The following is a 21217-nucleotide window of genomic DNA, read 5'->3' on the forward strand; positions in this document are numbered from 1 at the left end:
AATCCATGATATAGTATTAGAAACAACTCTCATGAGTCCATATATTACTGGGATCTAACGACAGAACAACTACAGGTATCATATTCATCTAACACAAAACTCAATTCATTTATTCATACATTCTTCTTTTTAGTGATACATACACTATAGAAATCAAAGAAAAAAAATACAAACTAACTTATTCAGTTAAACCAATAACACCACAAGCTGGTCTACCACCAGCATGACCAGTAGTCTTAGAATCGGAAAAACCACCTCTACCATAATCATCAGTACCTTCATGAATAACAACAGTTCTACCAATAATAGAATGTTCACCAACTAATTTAATTAATAAATCTTGTTTGGAACCTTCAGCGACACCACTAGAATCAGTAGTAACATTACCTAAATCACCAACATGTCTTTCATCATCTTCTGGAGCTCCATGGGTCTTCTTCAATGGATTGAAATGTGGTCCGGCAGAAGTACATCCATTAGTGTTGTCACCAAATTGATGAACATGGAATCCACGTAAGGCATTGGCATCATTACCGGAAATTTTCCAAGTAATGGTAGTTGGATCAGCTTCGGTTTCTTGTTCAAAATGAACAACACCAGAAACTTTAGAATCACCTCTTAAGATAGCAACTAGAATTTTTCATTTGTTAGTAAAACATGTTATTGTAAAGGGCAATTGTATTTTACAAAGTGCAATCGTGTTTTAAAAATTGCAATTGAGTTAATGGCTAGTGGTTTCTTAATCAATTGACTTTTTTGTAAAATTGCATCTTTGTCAATTGAGCAAATTAAATTACCCAAATTCAATTAAATGTAAATATGAAACCCTTATCGTATCTTCTCAATTGCCCTTTTAAAATCAATTGACGTTTTCATTGTTTTTATGGTCTTTCTTCTTCTTGCTGCTTTCGTGCTACATACCAGCTTTGACCATTTTTGTTATTAGTTTTAGATATCAATTGATATTGTAAAGAGGAGAAAGGGGAGAATTCAAAATTTCCAAAAAAAAATTGAGCGAGAGCGGGTCTCTTCTATTTAACCCTTGAAAATTAGCAATTAATCCAAAATAAGTCGTGCTTTGACCATTTTTTATGATATTTTGGGGTATAAACTCTCTAAACCACATGGCATATAAACCTCAATTGCTATCTTCAAAAGCAATCTATGATAAGTTCAGATATTGCTTTCATCACTTGCTAATCTATCTTGCTAATAATGCTTGTTGACTCTTGCTCATACCTTTCCCGAACATTTCGGATGACTCATCCGTATCCTTCTGACTGTCTTACTAATTTATTCGTAACAAATTTGGCCCTTGTTTAGTAGCGCCACAGAAATGGAGGTATGCAGGAACAAACAAAAATCCAATGTAATTAAGCCATTCATATATCCGGTACGATTCTTTGTGTAAGGAATAAATTTAAGATGATATTTGCAATCAAATCAAGAAAGCAAAAAAAATCACCAAGTAGGCGGCGATTAATTGACTATTTATAGTTTCATGAAAAACATTCTGTTTCAGAAGTATTGTCCTCACGACTAAAAAATTCATTCTACATAAATAATCATAATTAAATCTATTTCAAAAATATATACAAATAAAATATAACCTCAACTATAGTGGTTATCCCTTGATATTTAAATGGACTCACCCCTATAGTGGTTATTGTCACTCAAAATAATCACAAACCACTACCTTATCTTACCAAACATTCAAAAAAAAAAACCTTAAAGTTCTCTTCTGGATACTTTAAAATCATAAATCCCTCTCACTTGCCGCTTGATTATACAAATATCTTCATGAATATCAGGATATATCTTTTCATTAAATAAAAACTCATACAATTGTCGTTTGGTCCATGCATCAGTTGGATGGGGTTCTTTCTCCTCGAGGAGAAGAAGAAGAAGAAGTTGAAAAGGTAAGAAAAGAAGTTGGAAAGGTAAGTCATTCTTCACGGTATTATTATCATCATGATCTTGATCAATTTTGGCTGCCCCCAGTTGTGATGATCTGGGGATTTGCTTATCACAATCCAGCTTCGTCCACACTTCTTCCGTAACCTCCACGGTGGCGGTGTCTGTCAGCTTCTTTTTGGATCTACCTGTCCTCTCGGCCGGGATTTCGGGTAATCGAGATATTTCATATAGGATATATCCTACAGAACCGAGTATTATTCCGGTATATATCCAAAACCCTTTCTTTCTAAATCGATTCATAAATCGGTCTAATCCAGTTGGGGTCCTTGATGGAATTATGGTATAGATCATGATTGATTGGAAATTTGATAAGTCGGGATAAGAATAAAAAAGATTGATTTCGGGATTTGGGTTTGAATCAATAATTAGGTGGCTTGAGTGAATATGTGGTTTGATTTGATTTAGATTTGACGAGTATGCATTCTTCTAAGTTTTAAAGTTCTTTACAAAGTTTAGAAATTTTGTGGGTTTTTCAATTACGTAATCGTCAAAAAAAATGATCTGGTTTTTGTTTTGAACAAAAAAACACCTCATTATTCCATGTCGTTACCAACGCTTTTTATTATTTTTTTTTGCCAACGTTGACCTTTCTGTCATCTCATCTAGCGATGGAAATACGTACCTCTACATCTATATATAAAGCAAGCACTTTCCCAATGGAACAAAAAGTCACTTCTTTTCAGTCAGTTCCTTCATTACTACATAGCAAAAACGAAAACGAAACACGTATAATGATCGGCCTCACCTCCGCCCGGGTTAAGGAATAATGGAATTTAGGTCTGTGTTGGTTGAGGGTTTGTAGAGTTATCAGAATAAATGTCAGTCAAACTGGAGGAAAGATTCTTAATGAATATCCTACAACTAAAGGATTCGATGTAAAAATGCCTCCTGATTCGATCAAACAGTTGGATTTTAATGGGATTGAGAGTATTTCTATTAAGGACGTGTTTGATGATGACAATCTTGATTAGTTATTGTTTCTCATCCCAAGTCATTCATTGATCTCATGCGTTGATATAATTGAGTTGCATAGTTTATTGAAATATTTGTTGAGATGAGATCGTTTCATGGAGAATAAACACCGCGAAATATTTTTGATGGAAAATTTAAACTAATTTTTCTATAACTAAATATCAGATCAAGTGTTGAATGAAATTATAAATCAGATATCTAATAATACATTTGTATGAAACATGCATGACCATCCCTCATTGGTCGGTTGATTATCCCTACCGTAAATCTTAAATTTCACCTATCAATTTTTATTATGACACTCTAAAATATTATGTCAAAAGAAAAATATCCCCTCTCAAATTTGTCATCATCAATTTTTCTATTCCCTGATCCATATTAAGGTAGGATTTACTTATATAAAAAATTCCATACTCCCAATACCTCTTTCTTCTTCTTCTTCTTCTTCTTCTGAACCAGTATACGATATCAAACTTAAAATAATGATGACTCATTCTAAAAGTAAAGACTTTTGCGTTGTAACCTTAAAAGAGGACTCTGTTGATGGTTCCGAAACAACCTTCATTGAACAAGTAACAAAAGGTGGAGGAGAAGTTGTAAGAGAATGCAAAAAGAGAAAGAGTTTCGATGTTAGAATGGCAGCCGAGGATCTTGAAAAGTTGGATCAGGACACTATTGCATGTATTCAATACTTGACTGAATAGATTACGGTACTTTTGGATAACGGTACGGAACCTATTGGTCCCAAATCATGGCTATGGTAATGATTTAATGATGATGATGAATAATGTTTTTTTTTATAAGTTTATATAGGTAATGGAATATTTTTACAACTTTCTATCCCGAGCGTAATTAAGATAGGAAAGAACGTGGTTCTCGGCCGTGACCTAGATAGGTAACCCCCTGTGGATGTAATCTTGCATAAAAATGAACATGATGAGCAATTATAAGTCCTAAAGTATGCAGAACTGGCCGGGAGGACACGGGCTGTATAAAGCAATTATTTTATGCTCTTTTTTTGGGTATATAAGTATCCCAGTATCCTTCATGTGTTCGGCCATTCTTTCTATCTCACTATTATACAACACAAACACACAAGCCTAAACATGAGTCAAAAAGAATCTTTCGAACTTACTATCAAAGCAGACAGCTCTATGGGAGATGTCAAAGAACTTATGGAAAATGTTTTAGATTTAGGTGGGACTATTATTGAACAAACTCCAGAACATAATAGTTTAGAAATTAGATTACCAAGAGGTAAGATCAATGATTTGGATGTTTCTCATGTTGAACATTTGCAATATGTTGATGACTCCAAGGGGGAAACAACAACTTGGTAAAAAGACGGAGTTATTCCCGTTTCTTTTGAATAGCACTTCTGTTAGTTAAATTGCTAAGAAATATACAAATCTGATTATAATTATCAAACTAGTTAATAATTAATTCTCTTGTGACTGTAGTGATGTAATTACATACTTTCTGATGACTACAATCATCAGCAATTGAAGAGAACCCAGAAAAGAAAAAGTCAAAAAAGACATTTTTCGCAACCATAGATCAAAAAGCCCTGCCTATGCAATGCTTCCAGAAAATAGCAAACAATACATGCAAACATATATAATGTTCTTGACACCTCACTCCAATCTCTAATGTCCATCAATATCATAACTACCAAAGAAAAATGGCGCAACCACCCAGAGTTCCCACCCCAGAATATTGTTGCTATTTCCTCACATTGTCCCCCACTTGTACTGATCAAGAATCTGAACATTTAAGATTAGAAGTACAAGATCTTGGAGGGGAAGTACTTCATGAATACCCCGATTCTCGGTTATTAGAAATAAAATTACCTGAAGAAAGTATCACTAAATTAGATTGTTCATGTGTGTTAAATGTATTGTGTTGCTAAGAAAAAAAATCTAGAAAATTCTTTCTTTCTGGCTTGTCCCCCATTATTTAACCCCCCTAAATCCCCCCATCGTTTAACAAGTCTTTTTCCATCACATTGAGGAGGTCAAGAATAAGAAATTGTTTCAACTTAGAATCAATCTTTATTGTTTAATTGCACCGCATTCGCCAACTTGAAACCCATAAAGTTAATTATAAATACGTCCACTGTCGTTAACAAGAGGTGCATTAAAGAACGTTTTAGTTTCAACTAAAAATAATTTAAAACTAAAAAATAAATTGCAACATTGCTACCGCCATTCTCAAACCCCCCCATACTGAAAAACCCCAATAAAGAAAATACTACAAATCTTTATCAGTAGCGCAATTTTAAGCCCAAATCCCCCCTCCACCCATAGTCATAATATAAATATAAATAATAATTACCAAAAAATCGAATTAATTCACAAGACTACTAAATTTATTACATAGCAAGAATTTATTCCAAGAACATGATGCATACAATTCCACTCATATTCACAATGAATGCCACCACCACCACAACTACTCCTACTCCCCTAGAAATCTCTCCATTACATTCCTCCAACCGACCCGATTTCTATAATATAACGCTAACCCAAGACTGTTCTGAATGGGATAAGACTCAATTCTTGGAAAATGTACGGAAAATTGGGGGAGAGATTGTGATTAAATATCCTCTGAATAGGAGTTTTGATATACGGTTGCCACTTGATGGAATTCGGAGGTTGGATCATGATTCGATTGAAAATATTCAGTTTTTGGATGATTGGTGATTGGAAGCGGGAGAGAAGAAGAGATCGAGAAAGAAGATATTTATTGGAGGGTTGTTGGATGATGAGTATGGCATGGCATGCATGAAATTCAATTGATTTTGTAAATATGGCTAATGATTGTATATATTTGTATATATTGAATAACGAAATTGAATTGATTGTAAATATTTATACTCTACGTAGTGAGGTGTAAACTAGAGTTTGTATGATGATAAGCTCAGATCAAGATCATATGTCATTGATTCCTTTTTGGAATCATTGATGTTTAAACATGTGATGTGACGATTCCTTCTGTTACATGTATCTACTGGGGGAAACTTGAATCGACAAAAAGAATAATCAGATTAAAACTAATGTAACTCATGTAAACTCAGACGACGCTTAAAAATACCAAAAGGCTTAAATACCTAAATAGCGAGTTCGGAACATGTGCTTATTAAAAAGCAACAGTTATCTTGTTGTTCCGTTTAGCCATTTTTTTCAAGGGGAAACTTGAATACAATAAAAAAGTTCGAACAAATTCAATGTAGCTCGATAGTTCCAAGAAAAACGTTTGTTTCAGAATCAGTTAGCAAATGTTGTTGTCTACAATCAGTACCATTAGCAAGCTTACACTGAGTACCTTAATAGGTTGTTAAACAACTTTAGATACGTGTAGTTCTGATAATCAGCTCCACAATTTAGGGGCTGCCAAAAACGAAAAAGAAAACCTTTAAGACAAAAAAAAGTGGGTTGATTTTTAATTAGCGGAGATTGATCATCCACTTTGAATAAAATTTTTCAAAACAAATCGTTCGTAATATAAATAAACTCAATTTGTTTCTTAAACTTGAAGTTTTTCAATTCTATTAGAAATTTTATCTACTTCTTTCTAGAACCAATCAAAATCTACTATAAAAATGGAACGTATTGAAGGAAAATATTTTGTGATCACATTAGATCAAGATTGTACATATTATGAAGCCACCATGTTTAAAGACAATCTAACATTAGCCGGTGGACAAGTTGTTAATGAAAATAAACTGGAGAAAAGTTTTGATGTTAGATTACCTCCTGGAGGTCTTGAAGATTTAGATGAATCCTTTGTTCGGCATATTCATAATATCGAACCTAAGAAGGGTTCACGGGATATTCTTAGTCATGAGAGATAGATAATTGCTTCGACACACGCGCGGAAAGGGAAAAGTCTGAATTGGTTCGTTCGTTTTTTGAATCTAAGGGTATAATGGTTTTATTTTAATGATGTGTATATAGGGTATTTAATAATGGTAATGCATACAGGGAAGCAATTTGGTCAATTGGTTGCTGCTGCAATTTGGCTCTATTTTTATTTTTTGCAGCCAATTTAATGTTTGTGATTTGCTCCATATATAGAATAATGAATAAGGGCTGTTATGGCTCGTAATATAAAATTGTTGTCATTCTAAGTAAACTACTCATATGTGAGTTCCTAGGTGAATAATTAGATCGTATTGATAAGGTAGCAATGATAATAAATCTCCCTAAAATTGTGGTTGCATCGATTACGTAATCCGCTTATCATAACCTCAACGGCAACAAAAAAATGCTATCCTTGAATTATAAAAACCCCAAAGTGGCAAACAAGAAAAAAAAATGTAACTAACTTCTTCCTTTTCTTTCTTAGATCTTTATTGTTTCTTTCTCTTTAAAAGTATTGTATGAAAGATTATAATATCAAAAGATTAATTGGAATATTAGTACTAACAGTCATCATCACTATCAGCATATTTGTATCATCTATAGGAATACCATTAACACCAAAGGCAACTATATTATCTACATCTACTTCAGCGACATCTAATAACAAAGCCATGGGTACCAAACCATATATTATCACCTTAAAAGAAGACGCCAGTGATGAGGCTGTTTCTGGAATCAAAAAGTGGGTTTCTGAAATCGGCGGAGAAATCACCAGTGAATATGAATTGATTAAGGGATTTGCTGTTAAATTGCCAGTTGGTAGTGATGCTCAAGCTTTAGAAGCTCATACTGCTGTTCACAGTGTTGAAGAAGATCAAGAAGTTCATATCCAATAATTTGGAATCTTCGTATTGTTTTTGCCATCGTTTCATGCTTTAATATATTATAAAGGTTATAGGTTTAGTTAGCGTAGTTTATAAAGGAATTTTATATTTACAAGATAATTTGATTTGTAATACCTCGGTAGTAGTCATGTAAAGATTTGTGAATTTATAAATTAAAGGGGTGGGCTATGTGTTTTATTATAGGGGGGTATAGAGAGACATGGAATTGGTTATTGTTCTGTAAGCTTATTCTCTTGTGCTGTTTGTATTGTCCTGCACAATGGTTGTTCATCTGAATTAGTTTTGTGCCACTGATTCCCCACGTTCTAAATTTAATCTCTTGCTTGGTCTCTCCTTTCCCTTCACTTCTGATTCGTATGTTTTTTCCTCCGTATTACTATTTATATCTTTCGCCTTTTCTTTCACCTCTTTCCACTTCTATTATTAATTTGCCATTGATCAATTGACCCAACACTTAACAGAATGAGTTACAATAACTTCAATCGTCAGCCACGGTTTAAGCCAGTTGATCATCTTTACGAAGCAAGAGTACGTCAATTTACGGATGGAGGAAGATATCGTGATTTAAATTTACCCAAATTTTATGATTTACATCGTCAAGAAATACAAAATTTACGGGCTTGGAGAGTTCCTGATATTGATGGAAAGACTCAACGTCCATTATTTAAAGATATCGATTTTGATAATGTAGAATGGAATCATATTGGATTAGGTCATAATTTTGGTCCAAGCTGGAAAACTTGGTGGGTAAAATTTTATATTGATATTCCTGAAGATTGGTTGCAATATGAACAAATTGAAATTGAATGGGATACTGGATCTGAAGGATTGTTGTATAATTCTGAAGGATTCCCCTTACAAGCTTTCTCAGGTGGCGATAGAAGTGCATTTAGAGTTGCTCCAGAATATAGAAAAACTGGTAAACAATTATTTTATATTGAAGTTGCATGTAATGGAATGTTTGGTAATGGAGATGATGGAGAGCCTAATCCAAATAGATATTTTAGATTAAATAGAGCTCACTTGAATGTTCCTGATTTAGATGCTAAAAGATTACATTGGGATTATTGGATTTTAGGTGATGCATCCCGTGAATTTCCCGGTGGTTGGCAAAAATATCAAGCTGCTGATTTATGTAATCGAATCATGAACGAATTTGATCCTAATGATCGTGAAAGTGTTAAACGTGGAAGAGAATTGGCAAAACTGATGTTGGGTGACAAGATCGATTCTGAAGAAGTGTTTGATGAATTTGAAAATAATTCAATCAAAAGAATTGATGTTTTCGGAGTTGGAAATTGTCATATTGATACTGCTTGGGAATGGCCATTTGCTGAAACAAAACGTAAAATTGTAAGATCTTGGACTACTCAATTACGGATTGCTGATGAATATCCCGAATATGTTTTCGTGGCACTGCAAATGCAACAATTTAAATGGTTGAAACAATATCATCCGGAAATCTTCGATAAGATTCATGAAAAATTCACAAATAATCAATTCTTACCAATTGGTGGATCTTGGGTGGAAAATGATACCAATATGCCAAATGGGGAATCCTTAATTCGTCAATTCGTCCTTGGTCAAAGATATTGTATGAATGAATTTGGATTCTATTCAAATATCTTTTGGTTACCTGATACATTTGGTTACAGTTCTCAAATCCCGCAAATTTGTCAACTTGTAGGAATCTCCCGTTTCTTAACCCAAAAATTATCTTGGAATAACATCAATTCATTCCCCTTGAGTACTTTTAATTGGAAAGCCATCGATGGTTCCCAAGTGTTGGTTCACATGCCTCCAGCAAATACGTATACCGCCGGTGCAAATTTTGGTGACGTGATCAGATCCCAACACCAACACAAGAATCTCAGAGATGAACCCACCGGTCTCTTATTGTACGGCCATGGTGATGGTGGTGGAGGTCCAACTGAAGAAATGATTGAGAAGTTGAGAAGATGTAGAGGATTGGCAAATACTTGTGGATTAATCCCAACGGTTCAATTAGGTGTTACGGTTGATGATTTCTATGAACATGTTTTGGAAAAAACCAATAACGGTTCTGAATTGCCTACTTGGACTGGTGAAATTTATTTGGAATTCCATAGAGGAACATATACTGTTCAAGCTTTGGTGAAGAAATATATGAGATTTGGTGAAGTTAAATTACATGATTTAGAATTTATTGCTGGGTTGACAAGTATTAAATATCCTAAATATAAATATCCAGCGAAAGAGATTAATGCTCTTTGGGAAGATTTATTATTATGTCAATTCCATGATGTCTTACCTGGTAGTTCTATTGGAATGGTTTATTACGATGAAGTTCATCCTATGTTGGAAGCATTATTGAGAAATTCTCAAGCTCTTATTGATGAAGCTTTACATTATTCAGGCAAGGTTTCTAAATTGAATGATGTAAGTCTTGTTAATACCTTACCTTGGGATAGATATAATGAAGTGGTTAATGTCAATAGACATGAATCACCAGAATTGTATCATTTATTGGGTGAGAATAAATGTGGAATTGTTAAAGATGATGGTGATTCTCTTGCTATTTCAGTTAATACAATTGGTGGTGTTACTTCGATTAACAGTAAACTTGATTATCCCGCTAGTGTTAAGGAGACTAAAGATGGTTTTGTGTTGAGTAATGGAGCGCTTACTGCTAAGATTTCTTCTTCTGGTATTGTTACCTCATTGTATGACGAAATTAACCGTCGTGAAGTCATTGACTCCACCCCAACTGATCAAACAGGTGACAGTGTTGTTGGTGGTAATCAATTTGTTTTATTCGATGATCAACCAACTAATTGGCCAGCTTGGGATACTGAATTATATTCCTTGGAAAAGTTTAAATTATTAACCAACGGTAAAGCCAAAATCTTGGTCAATGACAAATACGAATCTTCAATTGAACTCTATCATAAGATTTCATCTGAATCTTCAAACACCACGATTATTTCCCTTGCTGGTTTGAAATCTTCCAAGAACTTAGATAACAATTATCTTAAATTCTCAAGTAAAGTTAAATGGCATGAAAACTACAAATTCCTCAAGGTCCAATTCCCAACCACTTTATACACCCCACAATCCGCCAATTACGAGACTCAATTCGGTATTACCCAACGTCCAACCCATTACAATACTTCTTGGGATATTGCTAGATTCGAAGTTGCCCATCACAAATTCATGGATTTGAGTGAATTCAATTATGGTGTCTCCATCTTAAACAACTGTAAATATGGAGGAGCAATTCATGGTAATTTGATCAGATTGTCTTTGTTGAGAAGTGCAAAAGCTCCAGATAATAAAGCTGATATGGGAGATTATCATGAATTTGAATATGCAATTTATCCTCATGCTGGTAATTTGGGTGAAAGTACCGTTAGAGCTGGTTATAATTTCAATTATAAGCTTGTGACGAAACCAATCCCAGCTGCTGCTTCTGATTTGTTTAAAGCTATTACATTGGAAAATGCCGGTTCAATTGTTTTGTCTCATATTAAGAGAGGTGAGAATGATTTTGATGTGAATCAGTATGCGGCATATAAAACTGATACGCCGGAAAGATCAATCGTGTTGAGAATTTATGAGTCATTAGGTGGTAATTCTAATGCCAGAGTTAAGTTTGATAAGAATGTTGTGAATGTTGATAAGGTGGTTAAGACTTGTGGGTTGGAACATGATAAAGAGGAATTAAAGGTTAATGATGATTATTCTGTTGATATTTCATTGAGAGGATTTGAAATTATCACTTTGAAGGTTTATTTGAAATGAGTGTAAGCATTTTGATAGTTCAATAAGGTTGATGATTGTTTGTGGTTTTGATTTTGATTTTTGTTGCCATATTGGTTTTCTGCAATTTTTTTAGAAAAGTATAAAATAGTCTAAAGTATGTTGTTTTTGATTTGTTTAATGATTGTTCATGTGTTTTTAACTGACTTTCTATGAAACGAAATGTAGATATGAATATTTGGCTCTATGTTAGTCTACTAGCCCTAAAACCGACAGTGATTTCTTTCGAACATTACCCGCCTCAAAACGTGGCGCGTCGTCCAGTACCCACAAGTTCTGATTATATGATACTATACTACATGATTTTCACTATTTACAGTCGTTTCTGTAACCGAGATGGTACATGTCACCCCCTTCCCCTGAGATGTGGTGTCCATACTTTACTATCATCGACGCTTCTGGTAACTAATTTTTTGTCAAGGGCTGGTAGCCAATGATAACACACAACAATTTCTTGACTATTAGAGAATGAGTTTTGCACTACCATGTGATTCTTAAGAATTTCTGAATATTTAAAGGACCCAAATTGACGAGATTTTCCATTTTTAATCTTTTTTGCTGTTCTTCCTTTTCTTCTTTACTATTAAGACCTGATCCCTTAGAATTACTTGCTCAAATGATATATTAAACCCCGCCGATTATGAGAACGCTGTAGATGAAGTAAAAGGTCCCTGGGGCCATACCTCCCTGGGAAACTTTTGTTTAACTATAGCGAGCTCATAACCTGTGAGATGGAATCGATTGTTTGTTCAAGAGTTAATAAGCATTGGCTTAAAAAGGAAACCATAGCCCTGGTTTAAGACATCCGTGAACCTGTGTTCCAATGACTACTCCTCCGAGACCATGCCATAGAAATTAAGTGAAAATCAGTTGACTGTGGCTTTGCCGTGGTTTACAAAGGCAGAATTTAGAAGTCCAGATGGATTTTCTAATTCAATTTATGGCACAATTGGGATGGAGATTTGTTAGCTATATTTAGGGACTCGTGTCACTGTCTACTACTGACCATAACCTATTGAGTATGATGCTTTGTTTATGCATTATGTTCTCTACTGTATTGTAGGGTGGGAATCTTTCTCCCTCGATGTGATTGAGCAAGTATAGTTCAATTGGTTCACGGAGCCCAGTCATGTCACTTCTAGTCTTATTTTACACCTCGTCTTCCATATAGAGGAATTAGTCGGGGTAGAGCAGAAATGCGTTGCTATTGGTACGGGCAAAGAAGGCCAATATAGCACCAAATCAGATTCTATCTTTTTCAATTCACATGGTGATCAGGTATTGGTTTGACATATGATTCATTTGACTTTTATTGTAGTTTCAGGGATTGGTAGCTCAATTATGTCAGAATTCAAGTGGGCTTCAGATTCTGTGGGATTTCACAATCCAAATTATAAAGATTAGCTACTTGAATAACAGGCTCAGATGATACGTTCCTTTCCAACTAAATATGGGCCAATTTCGAGGAATGAAATGGAAGGCGAGAGGGCTGAGAGTGATTTAAGATCAGCTTGGCCAAAGGGGGTGACGGCATTTATTGTTAAGATGCAATTATACTCGCGTGATATCAAAAAAAAAGCCACTCGTAAAGTCTCTTGTTCGAATTATTATACAGTAGATGCAAAGTTAGCGCAAATAAAATAAAACCTCTCATTGTTGGCTGTGACTCAGCATCAGGGAAAGAAAGTACTCCGTAAGTGAAGTGCAATTTAACCGACAACCATGAAAAGTTCCTATTTTTATCTGTGTGGGAGTTCGTCGTATAGGGGTAGAGTCATCAGGTTGGTTGGGGGAGGTTTCGCATTAGAAACTTGCACTGGCGAGCTAGTTACAGTCTATAAGAAATCCAAGGATCATAAAATGCATGAAAGCGAAAGCTTAGAACGAAACGATTCGAAACGCATTTAGTTTCACTGCTTGAAACAGCCTCGGCATCGTCGGGAAGCATCTGGATGAGTTGAGCATCAGTAGACATGAGATCTCTTAGAATAATGACTATCTGGAAGCAATAGATACACGATTGTTCGATTACACTCCTTGACAACCTAATGTACGTACAACCTTAGTTCTATTAATAGATCTGTATATAAACTAACAACTAGTACCGTAAATCCGGGTTAGTTCTAAATTTAAGCAGGACCATTTCGAGGTCCCTCCAAGTTTTTGAGTTTGGGGATTGGGTTGCGAATTTTACTCAAAACAACGATGTTTTATTGTTACCCGACTTAAAAAACGTCAAAGAAAAAGCTATTTGAAATTTGCAAATAGAGGAAAGAGATGATGAAAGGACAGAATAGGAGCAGGATACTCCCTAAATGGAATAACACTGAACTAAATGAGTCATTAACAACGCAATAATATTTGCTAGTATTGCTTTCTGGCACGAAATCCTTTGGCAATAATAAAAATATATTTCTCCTTTGCCTTACGGATTGTTTCTATATTTAACTTATTAATGTTTACACATTCGATACGTTGGAAAAGTGTGCATCTACCAGTAAGCTTGGCGTATTAGGATATTCAAGTTGGAACGGTTCCCAGAAAACAAGGTCAACGTCTGTCGTGGAATAAAATACCATTGACACTGTTATAATCAGCGAAAATAACGTTTTCTGTTTGGGTGAACGGGATAAATTTGACAAAAAAGATTAGATGACCATTGGCTTTGTTTTCTTTGTTCTCCTTCTTCATCCCCCCGGATTGAAACTAAAATAAACCCTAATTGCACAAGCTTAGAAAGTTATATTTCCGTGGGACACGACCCTGGGAATTATTAAAATGACTTTTTTACACTTTGGAGATTACGAAGAATAATATTTTTCAATTTTGCAATTTCAAATTGAAAGCAAAAAAATTAACCTTAGGTGCGTTAAAAAATAATTTATTTTTTAGAATCCTTTTTTTGGTTCATTTGGCTCCAAGATTGCAAAAACTACAATTGAGTCTCTTAAAGAATTTCTTTCGAATTCTACAATATAAAAGACCAACAAAATCCCCATCCAATTCTCCAGTGAAGTACTGCTGGATTTCTTCTTCTTTTTCTCTTTTCCTCACGAAACTTTTATCACTCGCTTAAGACAAATACAAATGAAGTTTTCAATTATCGCCTTAACCGCTCTTTTTGCTGGTTCCGTTTTTTGCGGCTACAACAATGCAACCAGTACCTCAACTGTGATTTCAACTACTGTGATTACCATTACTTCTTGTTCACATACCAGTTGTACCACCAAGACTGTTACTACCGGTGTTACTACAATTACCAAGCCATTCACTACCTACACCACCTACTGTCCACTTACTACCGAAACAACTAAGACACGTACTAAACCAAGAACTAAAACTGAAACGTCTATCAAGACTGTCACCATCACTTCCTGTAGCTCAAACACTTGTAGTACATTTACAACAACCACACCTGTTCCTCCTCCTCCAAAAACCCCTACTACCACACCTGTTCCTCCTCCTCCAAAAACCCCTACTACCACACCTGTTCCTCCTCCTCCAAAAACCACTACTACCACACCTGTTCCTCCTCCTCCAAAACCCACTACTACCACACCTGTTCCACCTCCAGTAACCACTACTACCACACCTGTTCCTCCTCCTCCAAAAAGGTGATGATGGTGTGGACAAGGTGGAGGTCATTGGTGATGATGGTGTGGACAAGGACCTCCAGTAACCACTTCTACCAAACCTACTACTACGCCTACTCCAACTGTCCCAACTCTTACTGCTGGTGCTGCTGGAAATGCTGTTCCAGCTGTGGCTGCAGGTTTATTGGCCTTTGCTGCTTTATTATAAGAGAGGAGCTTATTATAACTGCTAGGTTTGCTTTTTTGTTTTATGTTACGTTTTCGAGAAGCCTTAAAAGAAACAGTTGGTTGCTCGTTGAGTGATTTACGCTTTTTTTAAGAAAGGATATCAATCATTTTGATAATTTTATGTATTTTCAGCTTCGTTATTTCTAAATTTAAGTATTGTTTTCTTTTCTATATGTAGACTTTTATTAATGCCACTAGTAAAAGTTCTAAATAAATATAATCAATAACACTAAAATAGAGATTTACGTAGTTCTTGTTACTATATACTGTCAGGGTTCATCGTTTAGAGACTAAACGCTAACTAGCATAACTAGCAATTGCTCCTACAAGCTGCTTCTTTCTTCTGTGATCTCTGAGACGGACCGCTGAGGGTACATCTGGACTTACCTCGAAAGTCAAATTGTTCTGGGTATGGTAGAATTACCAACCGATTCTCAGTAGTTAGGGAAAACGTCAAAAAGTGGGCAAAAAATGACAATTGAAACGGCCCTATACGAAAGCCTCCCGCTACCCCCAAAACTTCCGTTTTCCAAAACGCCCAGACAATAATGAAAAAAATGGTTTTATTGTTTAAACCTTCTTTTTTACTATAACCTAGGGGCAACTGAAATTTGTATGTATAAACTTCCAGGGAACAAGATGTCACAGGGTTGAATTGGTTTATCTGATTACAAATTGCGATGACCTTGGTTATTGTACTGTCTTTCGGGGGAGGAAAAGTTGTCATTCGAAAAGGTCTTGAGAACTGAAAACCTGAAATATCCAAATGATAACCTGTAAAGTCGAGGTTTGAAATAATAATCATCTCGATAATTATTAAGAGATGAGAACCATTTTAGGTTTTCAATTTATCAAATTGAGTAATGGATGGAATTACACGACCTCACTGTATAGCAATTATATTATTTCTATTGTTTCGTCATTGAGCCTACCTTCCGTTTGTTTGTCTTTTGCAGGTTGAAAAAACGTTGCTAAAAATAATATCATTCTTTTTTGTGTTATATTTTGCAGCAGATACGGGGTTGATGTTTGTTATTAGTTTGGCGAAGTTATTGTTGTCGCATCATAAACCCAAAGGGTAGTTACTTGCTCCCATGTCAATCATATGATCATCTGAGGAATAAACAAATTTACCCTGAAATTTTATTGCTAATTAATCTAATTATAATAATTTTGGTACAATTCATTTTATTTTTCAATTTTAATTACATGCATAAACTAAACCCAGTAAGTTTATTTTTAGAAGTTTTCACTCGTTTTTTAGTCAAACAGGGGGTAATGGGATTACATTTTACATTGTTAAAACCTAGAGTCAGCTGTTTGCTATGCATCTCGGATAACATGTAGCGCAAGAATGGAAGTCTTTCCGAAAGTTCAGCGATGAGCTTTGACTACGGGTAATATATGTGTAAAATTTCGTTGAAATTCTAACGATGTTGTTGCTTGAACCAACTAAGCACATGCAATCCCCATCGTTTAAATTCTAAACATGTTTCCGATCCCAAATTAACAGGGGATAAGATATTATTTCATGGATTCTGAATATTATCTGGATTGCTAACCTTCAAATTTCAAAAAAAAGAGAAGGAGCGCTCTCCTTAAACCCAAAAATAGTCTCTCTAAAACACACTCTCAGAAACATATTTTTCAACTCTTTTAGACTATTTTCAAGGCGGCAAAGAGGTTTAGAGAAGATGCATCCCTCACCAAAGACTCATAAAGATCCTGTGACTATTATGGAAACCGATAAACGGCTTTACAATAAACTGTATAATGTTTCTCCATTGTTAGGAGTTTTGTTGGGTTGTCAAGCAGAGTTTGGGTAAAAGATCTTTATCTAATAAGATACAATTAATATTACAATATCTAAAATAAATACCAGCTAACAATGAATAAATTATTACTATTACAAATAAATGTCGTTGTTGAGGTCATAATGCTCAACATGATCAATTTTCCCCGTATATTTCCCATCATTCACCACCGCGTCATCTCTATAATCTTCAGCTTCATTGAATCGGTCGACTAATAACTTAAACCTATCGGCATGTTTCACAGCATCTAATTCAGTTATCCCATATACTTTAACATTCCTGACCCTAAGAGTAGCAGATTCTGGATTAGTTTTGAAATTAAAGTACATATGCCTTCCCGTGACTTGTAAATTTATGAATCCCATAGGTAGACTCACGTGAACCAAACCCGGTTTTATTTTAACCTTTTTGAGTAATTTAAAAGAACTGAGATATTTTCCATCTCTGGTCTTCGAAAGGTCAAATCCTTGGAAATTCCTCAATTTAGCAAAATCCGATGTCTTAGCCGGTTTGAGTCCAATTTCTAAAATAGTACCGGAGGAATGGTGGCCAGTGGATATTTCTTCAAACTCAACAAGCAAATCAGTAGGAATGATAGATTGAGACAAATATATGCCTAATTCTTTAATGGCAGTATTCGGTTCCCAAACGGATTCATCATCTATGATGACATGGTTGGCATTGTAAACGCCATCGTGGGGAAACATATACCACCATAGGGCCTTAAGCGGGTGTGGTAAAGTACGAAAGTATCCTAGTATTCGGGCACCAAGTGATGCATCGGCATAGTTAACTTTTCTTGATCCCTGTGAAATTAAATCAAGCATCGAGCGTACCCAGATATCATTAGCTTTTGGGGTTGTATAGACAGTGTTGTTTAGTATTGTTAAATCAGCAAGCATGTTTGAGAGGCGGAGTTGCATTTCTTCTTGGAGATGATCCAATGATTTACTTAGCACGGAGTTCGTAAATTCCAAAAGTTCTTGCTTGTGGGACTCCAGTTGAGGCCGTAAGCTGGATATAATATTGTTTATTAGTTGTTCAGTATAATTGCCAGATTTGATTTTTTGAATTTCAGAACTAACTTCTTCGAGCCTAGTGATATTCAAAGAGGACAATTTCGTATTCATAAAGTTGGACATCTTCTCTTCTATATTCTCATCGTTGCCTTTATAATGTTCAATAAATTTATACAAAAACTGGTGGAATTCCGGTGTGATTTGTACTTGATGATTTACCAGTGATACAGGGGTATCACTTAATCTATCTTTAATAAAATTGACATCATTTGCCAAGCTATTGATTCCTTCTTTATTTTGTTGATTCTCAATTTCCAACTGTGTAATTCTTTTTTCATATTGACTAACCAGTCTACCACCCCAGATAACCAGATCTGGGGTAGTAAACTTTTCACCATAAAATAGGACATATACCAATAAGCAAAGTATGAAAGAAGCAAATATAAGCTTTAGGAAGTTTATCCAATTGAATGATTTTGATACTCTATTTTCAGGTAGTGGCAGTGGAGATTCAACCTCTCCCTCATTTTCATAATAAGAGTCTCCTTTAAGATATTCGTCTGATGATGGTGGGGTTGGTGAGAAATCTCTCTGCCGGGACGTGGAAGATCTCGTTTGTCGCCTCATATTTCCTATCTGATCGAATAATGATGAAGTAGAAGTATCTCTTGTCTCACTACCTGTTCTGTGAATCCCATTTGGAAGTTTCTGTAAGTCACGTTGATAATAATCATCATTATCGTCATCCTCATAGTGGTACTCATAACGATAGTCTTCATCTTCATATGGTGAAGCTCTAGGTTCGTAATCGTAATCGGACTCATCAGTTTCATCAAAACTATGACCTTCAAGAATATATGTCTGAAAGCCTTTTTCGTAGTCTACCCCTTCATACTCACTATCTGTTTCAGCTGCTAAAGTATCAAGCATTTCTTCTTCAATTCTTGACATATTTTGTTCTCGTGTTGGAGGTGGTGTGGGTGATGAATTGTAACTATTTCGCATTCGTTGATTTGGTGATCTAGTGTAGTTTAACAGTGGCTCTCTTGGTAATGGCATAGCTTTCCCAACTTGACTATTGAGATGTATTGAGTGCTCGTCGTCAGTATCACCAACGAAACGAGGAACTGACATTAATTGTTATTAAAAGTATGATTAATTGATTGATTGGTTGTAAAAATGGTTTAGCCGCTTTTTGCTGTGATTTTTTTTCCTTCCAATTTCTGGTAATTAGTTTGATTGTTACAACAACAGACAGAAAAAAAAAATCGTGGTTAAAGCAAAAACGCGGAAAATTTATTTTTTAGAAATTTTCTTGAAAAACTTTTATTTTTTATGTGACATTTATGTATGGAAAACTCAACTAAAACTATAATTAAAAGTCCATGCAAAGAGTGAAAGATGATGTGTAAAAAAATACATATAATCCATTACAAAATATGTAACCCAATTCTACTATACTAAAATTAAATTATTATACTACTATGGCATTTCGAGTCTTTCCAACAAGTTCTTAGCAGAAGAAATTTCAGTGAAACCTAAAGAATCTTCATTTTCTAAGAATTTAATGTCACCATTATTAACAATTGCAGCATATCTTTGTAATCTTAAACCAAATCCAGCAGATGTTAAATCAGCAACATAATTTTCACCCAATTGTTTTGAAATGGCGGCATTTGGATCACTGGCAAATATGAAAAAGTTTTCTTCATCACGATAACCTAATGCCTTACCCCAAGCTGCCATGACAAAAGGATCATTGGCAGATAAGACAATGACCTTATGAACACCTCTGTCTTTAAATTCTTGAATATTCTTTAAGTAATCTGGAATATGTTGTTCAGTACAAGTTGGAGTGAAAGCACCTGGGACACCAGTAACTATTACTTTATGACCTTTGAAAACATGAGCTAAATCCAATTCAATTGGAACGGCGCAAGCAATTACGGCATCTTTATCTTTAGTATATGGAATATACTTTGGGTTAATCTTAGTTGGGAATGCACCCTCGTCTGACATTTTTTCTGTAAATATTATAAGGAATTGATTAATATACAAATCTGTATTACTAAGAAGAAAAAGATAAAAATAAAATTAGGATGTCAAAGACAACAACGTGGAATCAATTGAGTATTTATAGTCAGCCCCCCCTTTCTTTCTTTCTTAGAATTTACACCGGAGAAGGTAAGTGCGGGTGATTATCGCAACAATAAAAAAAAAGGTGATTCGGGAGCGAGGCTCCGCTCCCATCCCTTTTTTCGATTTCAATAAATTAGTAAACAGATTCAGCTTAAGTCCAGTTACATAAGCTAGTTTATACGAGACACTTTAGCTTGACTTCCAAACGCCTATAGTATGATCTGCTTACTCAGCACTATGATTCGCCATCTCGGCATTAAACATAAGGCTTATCTCGCTAAGATGATGTAATCATCACAATTGATTTTTTCCACCGAGCAAAACTCGGATTTATCTGATTACAAACAACACCAATGCTGCAAATCTTATATTAACGAGATATTCTGTGTTTATTCTTAATTTCCCAGCTTTTTGTTCTTGCAAATTGATAAGAACCAAAATGGAGATTCCAATGCGGAGAAATTAAAGCTGTTGTTTTTATTTCTGTCCAATTAGGCTGTATTCTTTAGATTCTGCCACCTAAAGCGGTTTCAATCTCCCATTTTTCTTCAACAGCGAATGATCCAGTATCACCATTTATAACATTCTCGGACTTTGCTATTTTACTTCGAATAATCAATCTGATCATTCTAGAACAATGTGGATCCTGTTGAATCGGGGCTAGAATTATAATTGTTTTCTAGATCTGAATCGGGGTGTTACGCGGGGAGAGAAGATCCTTCGTTACAGGTTTAAGATTCTCTGCATTTTAAGCGATTCTAAGTTTTCTTACTCTGAGAACCGAATGGTGCTTGCCTCTTGTAACAGCCATAGGTTCGACTTGCCCTCATTTTCAGATATCTGGAAAGTTGGACCTTTGCCTCTTATCATTTGATTTCTAGAGAAATCACTGGCAACTACAGGCTGGCA

General features: G+C 35.1%; 11 protein-coding genes across 11 annotated transcripts; 6 read left to right on the forward strand and 5 right to left on the reverse strand. All coding sequences in view use genetic code 12, as the record gives it.

Moving 5' to 3' along the window:
• Positions 1-178: 178 nt before the first annotated feature.
• Positions 179-934, reverse strand: SOD1 (superoxide dismutase; the record flags this gene model as incomplete). The annotated part of the gene is made up of 2 exons (XM_049408736.1): positions 179-630; positions 922-934. The coding sequence occupies 2 exons, from the start codon at positions 932-934 to the stop codon at positions 179-181; spliced, it is 465 nt and encodes a 154-aa protein (XP_049266274.1).
• A 794-nt stretch (positions 935-1728) lies between these two features.
• On the reverse strand, positions 1729-2268 carry J8A68_000473 (uncharacterized protein; the record flags this gene model as incomplete). The annotated part of the gene is made up of 1 exon (XM_049408744.1): positions 1729-2268. One exon carries the CDS (start codon positions 2266-2268, stop codon positions 1729-1731), a length of 540 nt encoding a protein of 179 aa, XP_049266275.1.
• A 1163-nt stretch (positions 2269-3431) lies between these two features.
• Positions 3432-3653, forward strand: J8A68_000474 (uncharacterized protein; the record flags this gene model as incomplete). Its single annotated transcript, XM_049408755.1, has 1 exon — positions 3432-3653. The coding sequence occupies one exon, from the start codon at positions 3432-3434 to the stop codon at positions 3651-3653; it is 222 nt and encodes a 73-aa protein (XP_049266276.1).
• Positions 3654-4055: 402 nt separating this feature from the next.
• On the forward strand, positions 4056-4289 carry J8A68_000475 (uncharacterized protein; the record flags this gene model as incomplete). Its single annotated transcript, XM_049408766.1, has 1 exon — positions 4056-4289. One exon carries the CDS (start codon positions 4056-4058, stop codon positions 4287-4289), a length of 234 nt encoding a protein of 77 aa, XP_049266277.1.
• A 2261-nt stretch (positions 4290-6550) lies between these two features.
• On the forward strand, positions 6551-6802 carry J8A68_000476 (uncharacterized protein; the record flags this gene model as incomplete). The annotated part of the gene is made up of 1 exon (XM_049408777.1): positions 6551-6802. One exon carries the CDS (start codon positions 6551-6553, stop codon positions 6800-6802), a length of 252 nt encoding a protein of 83 aa, XP_049266278.1.
• Positions 6803-7330: 528 nt separating this feature from the next.
• J8A68_000477 (uncharacterized protein) lies at positions 7331-7708 on the forward strand (the record flags this gene model as incomplete). Its single annotated transcript, XM_049408789.1, has 1 exon — positions 7331-7708. One exon carries the CDS (start codon positions 7331-7333, stop codon positions 7706-7708), a length of 378 nt encoding a protein of 125 aa, XP_049266279.1.
• A 471-nt stretch (positions 7709-8179) lies between these two features.
• Positions 8180-11497, forward strand: AMS1 (alpha-mannosidase; the record flags this gene model as incomplete). Its single annotated transcript, XM_049408800.1, has 1 exon — positions 8180-11497. The coding sequence occupies one exon, from the start codon at positions 8180-8182 to the stop codon at positions 11495-11497; it is 3318 nt and encodes a 1105-aa protein (XP_049266280.1).
• A 3105-nt stretch (positions 11498-14602) lies between these two features.
• J8A68_000479 (uncharacterized protein) lies at positions 14603-15133 on the forward strand (the record flags this gene model as incomplete). Its single annotated transcript, XM_049408811.1, has 1 exon — positions 14603-15133. One exon carries the CDS (start codon positions 14603-14605, stop codon positions 15131-15133), a length of 531 nt encoding a protein of 176 aa, XP_049266281.1.
• Positions 15134-17242: 2109 nt separating this feature from the next.
• Positions 17243-19303, reverse strand: J8A68_000480 (uncharacterized protein; the record flags this gene model as incomplete). Its single annotated transcript, XM_049408822.1, has 1 exon — positions 17243-19303. One exon carries the CDS (start codon positions 19301-19303, stop codon positions 17243-17245), a length of 2061 nt encoding a protein of 686 aa, XP_049266282.1.
• Positions 19304-19651: 348 nt separating this feature from the next.
• AHP1 (thioredoxin peroxidase) lies at positions 19652-20188 on the reverse strand (the record flags this gene model as incomplete). The annotated part of the gene is made up of 1 exon (XM_049408833.1): positions 19652-20188. The coding sequence occupies one exon, from the start codon at positions 20186-20188 to the stop codon at positions 19652-19654; it is 537 nt and encodes a 178-aa protein (XP_049266283.1).
• Positions 20189-20813: 625 nt separating this feature from the next.
• Positions 20814-21178, reverse strand: J8A68_000482 (uncharacterized protein; the record flags this gene model as incomplete). Its single annotated transcript, XM_049408844.1, has 2 exons — positions 20814-20937; positions 21081-21178. 2 exons carry the CDS (start codon positions 21176-21178, stop codon positions 20814-20816), a joined length of 222 nt encoding a protein of 73 aa, XP_049266284.1.
• Between the last annotated feature and the right edge of the window lie 39 nt (positions 21179-21217).

This window comes from Hemisphaericaspora subhashii, assembly GCF_019202705.1.
Source record: "Hemisphaericaspora subhashii strain CBS 10753 chromosome Unknown scaffold8, whole genome shotgun sequence".
NCBI lineage: Eukaryota > Fungi > Ascomycota > Pichiomycetes > Serinales > Debaryomycetaceae > Hemisphaericaspora > Hemisphaericaspora subhashii.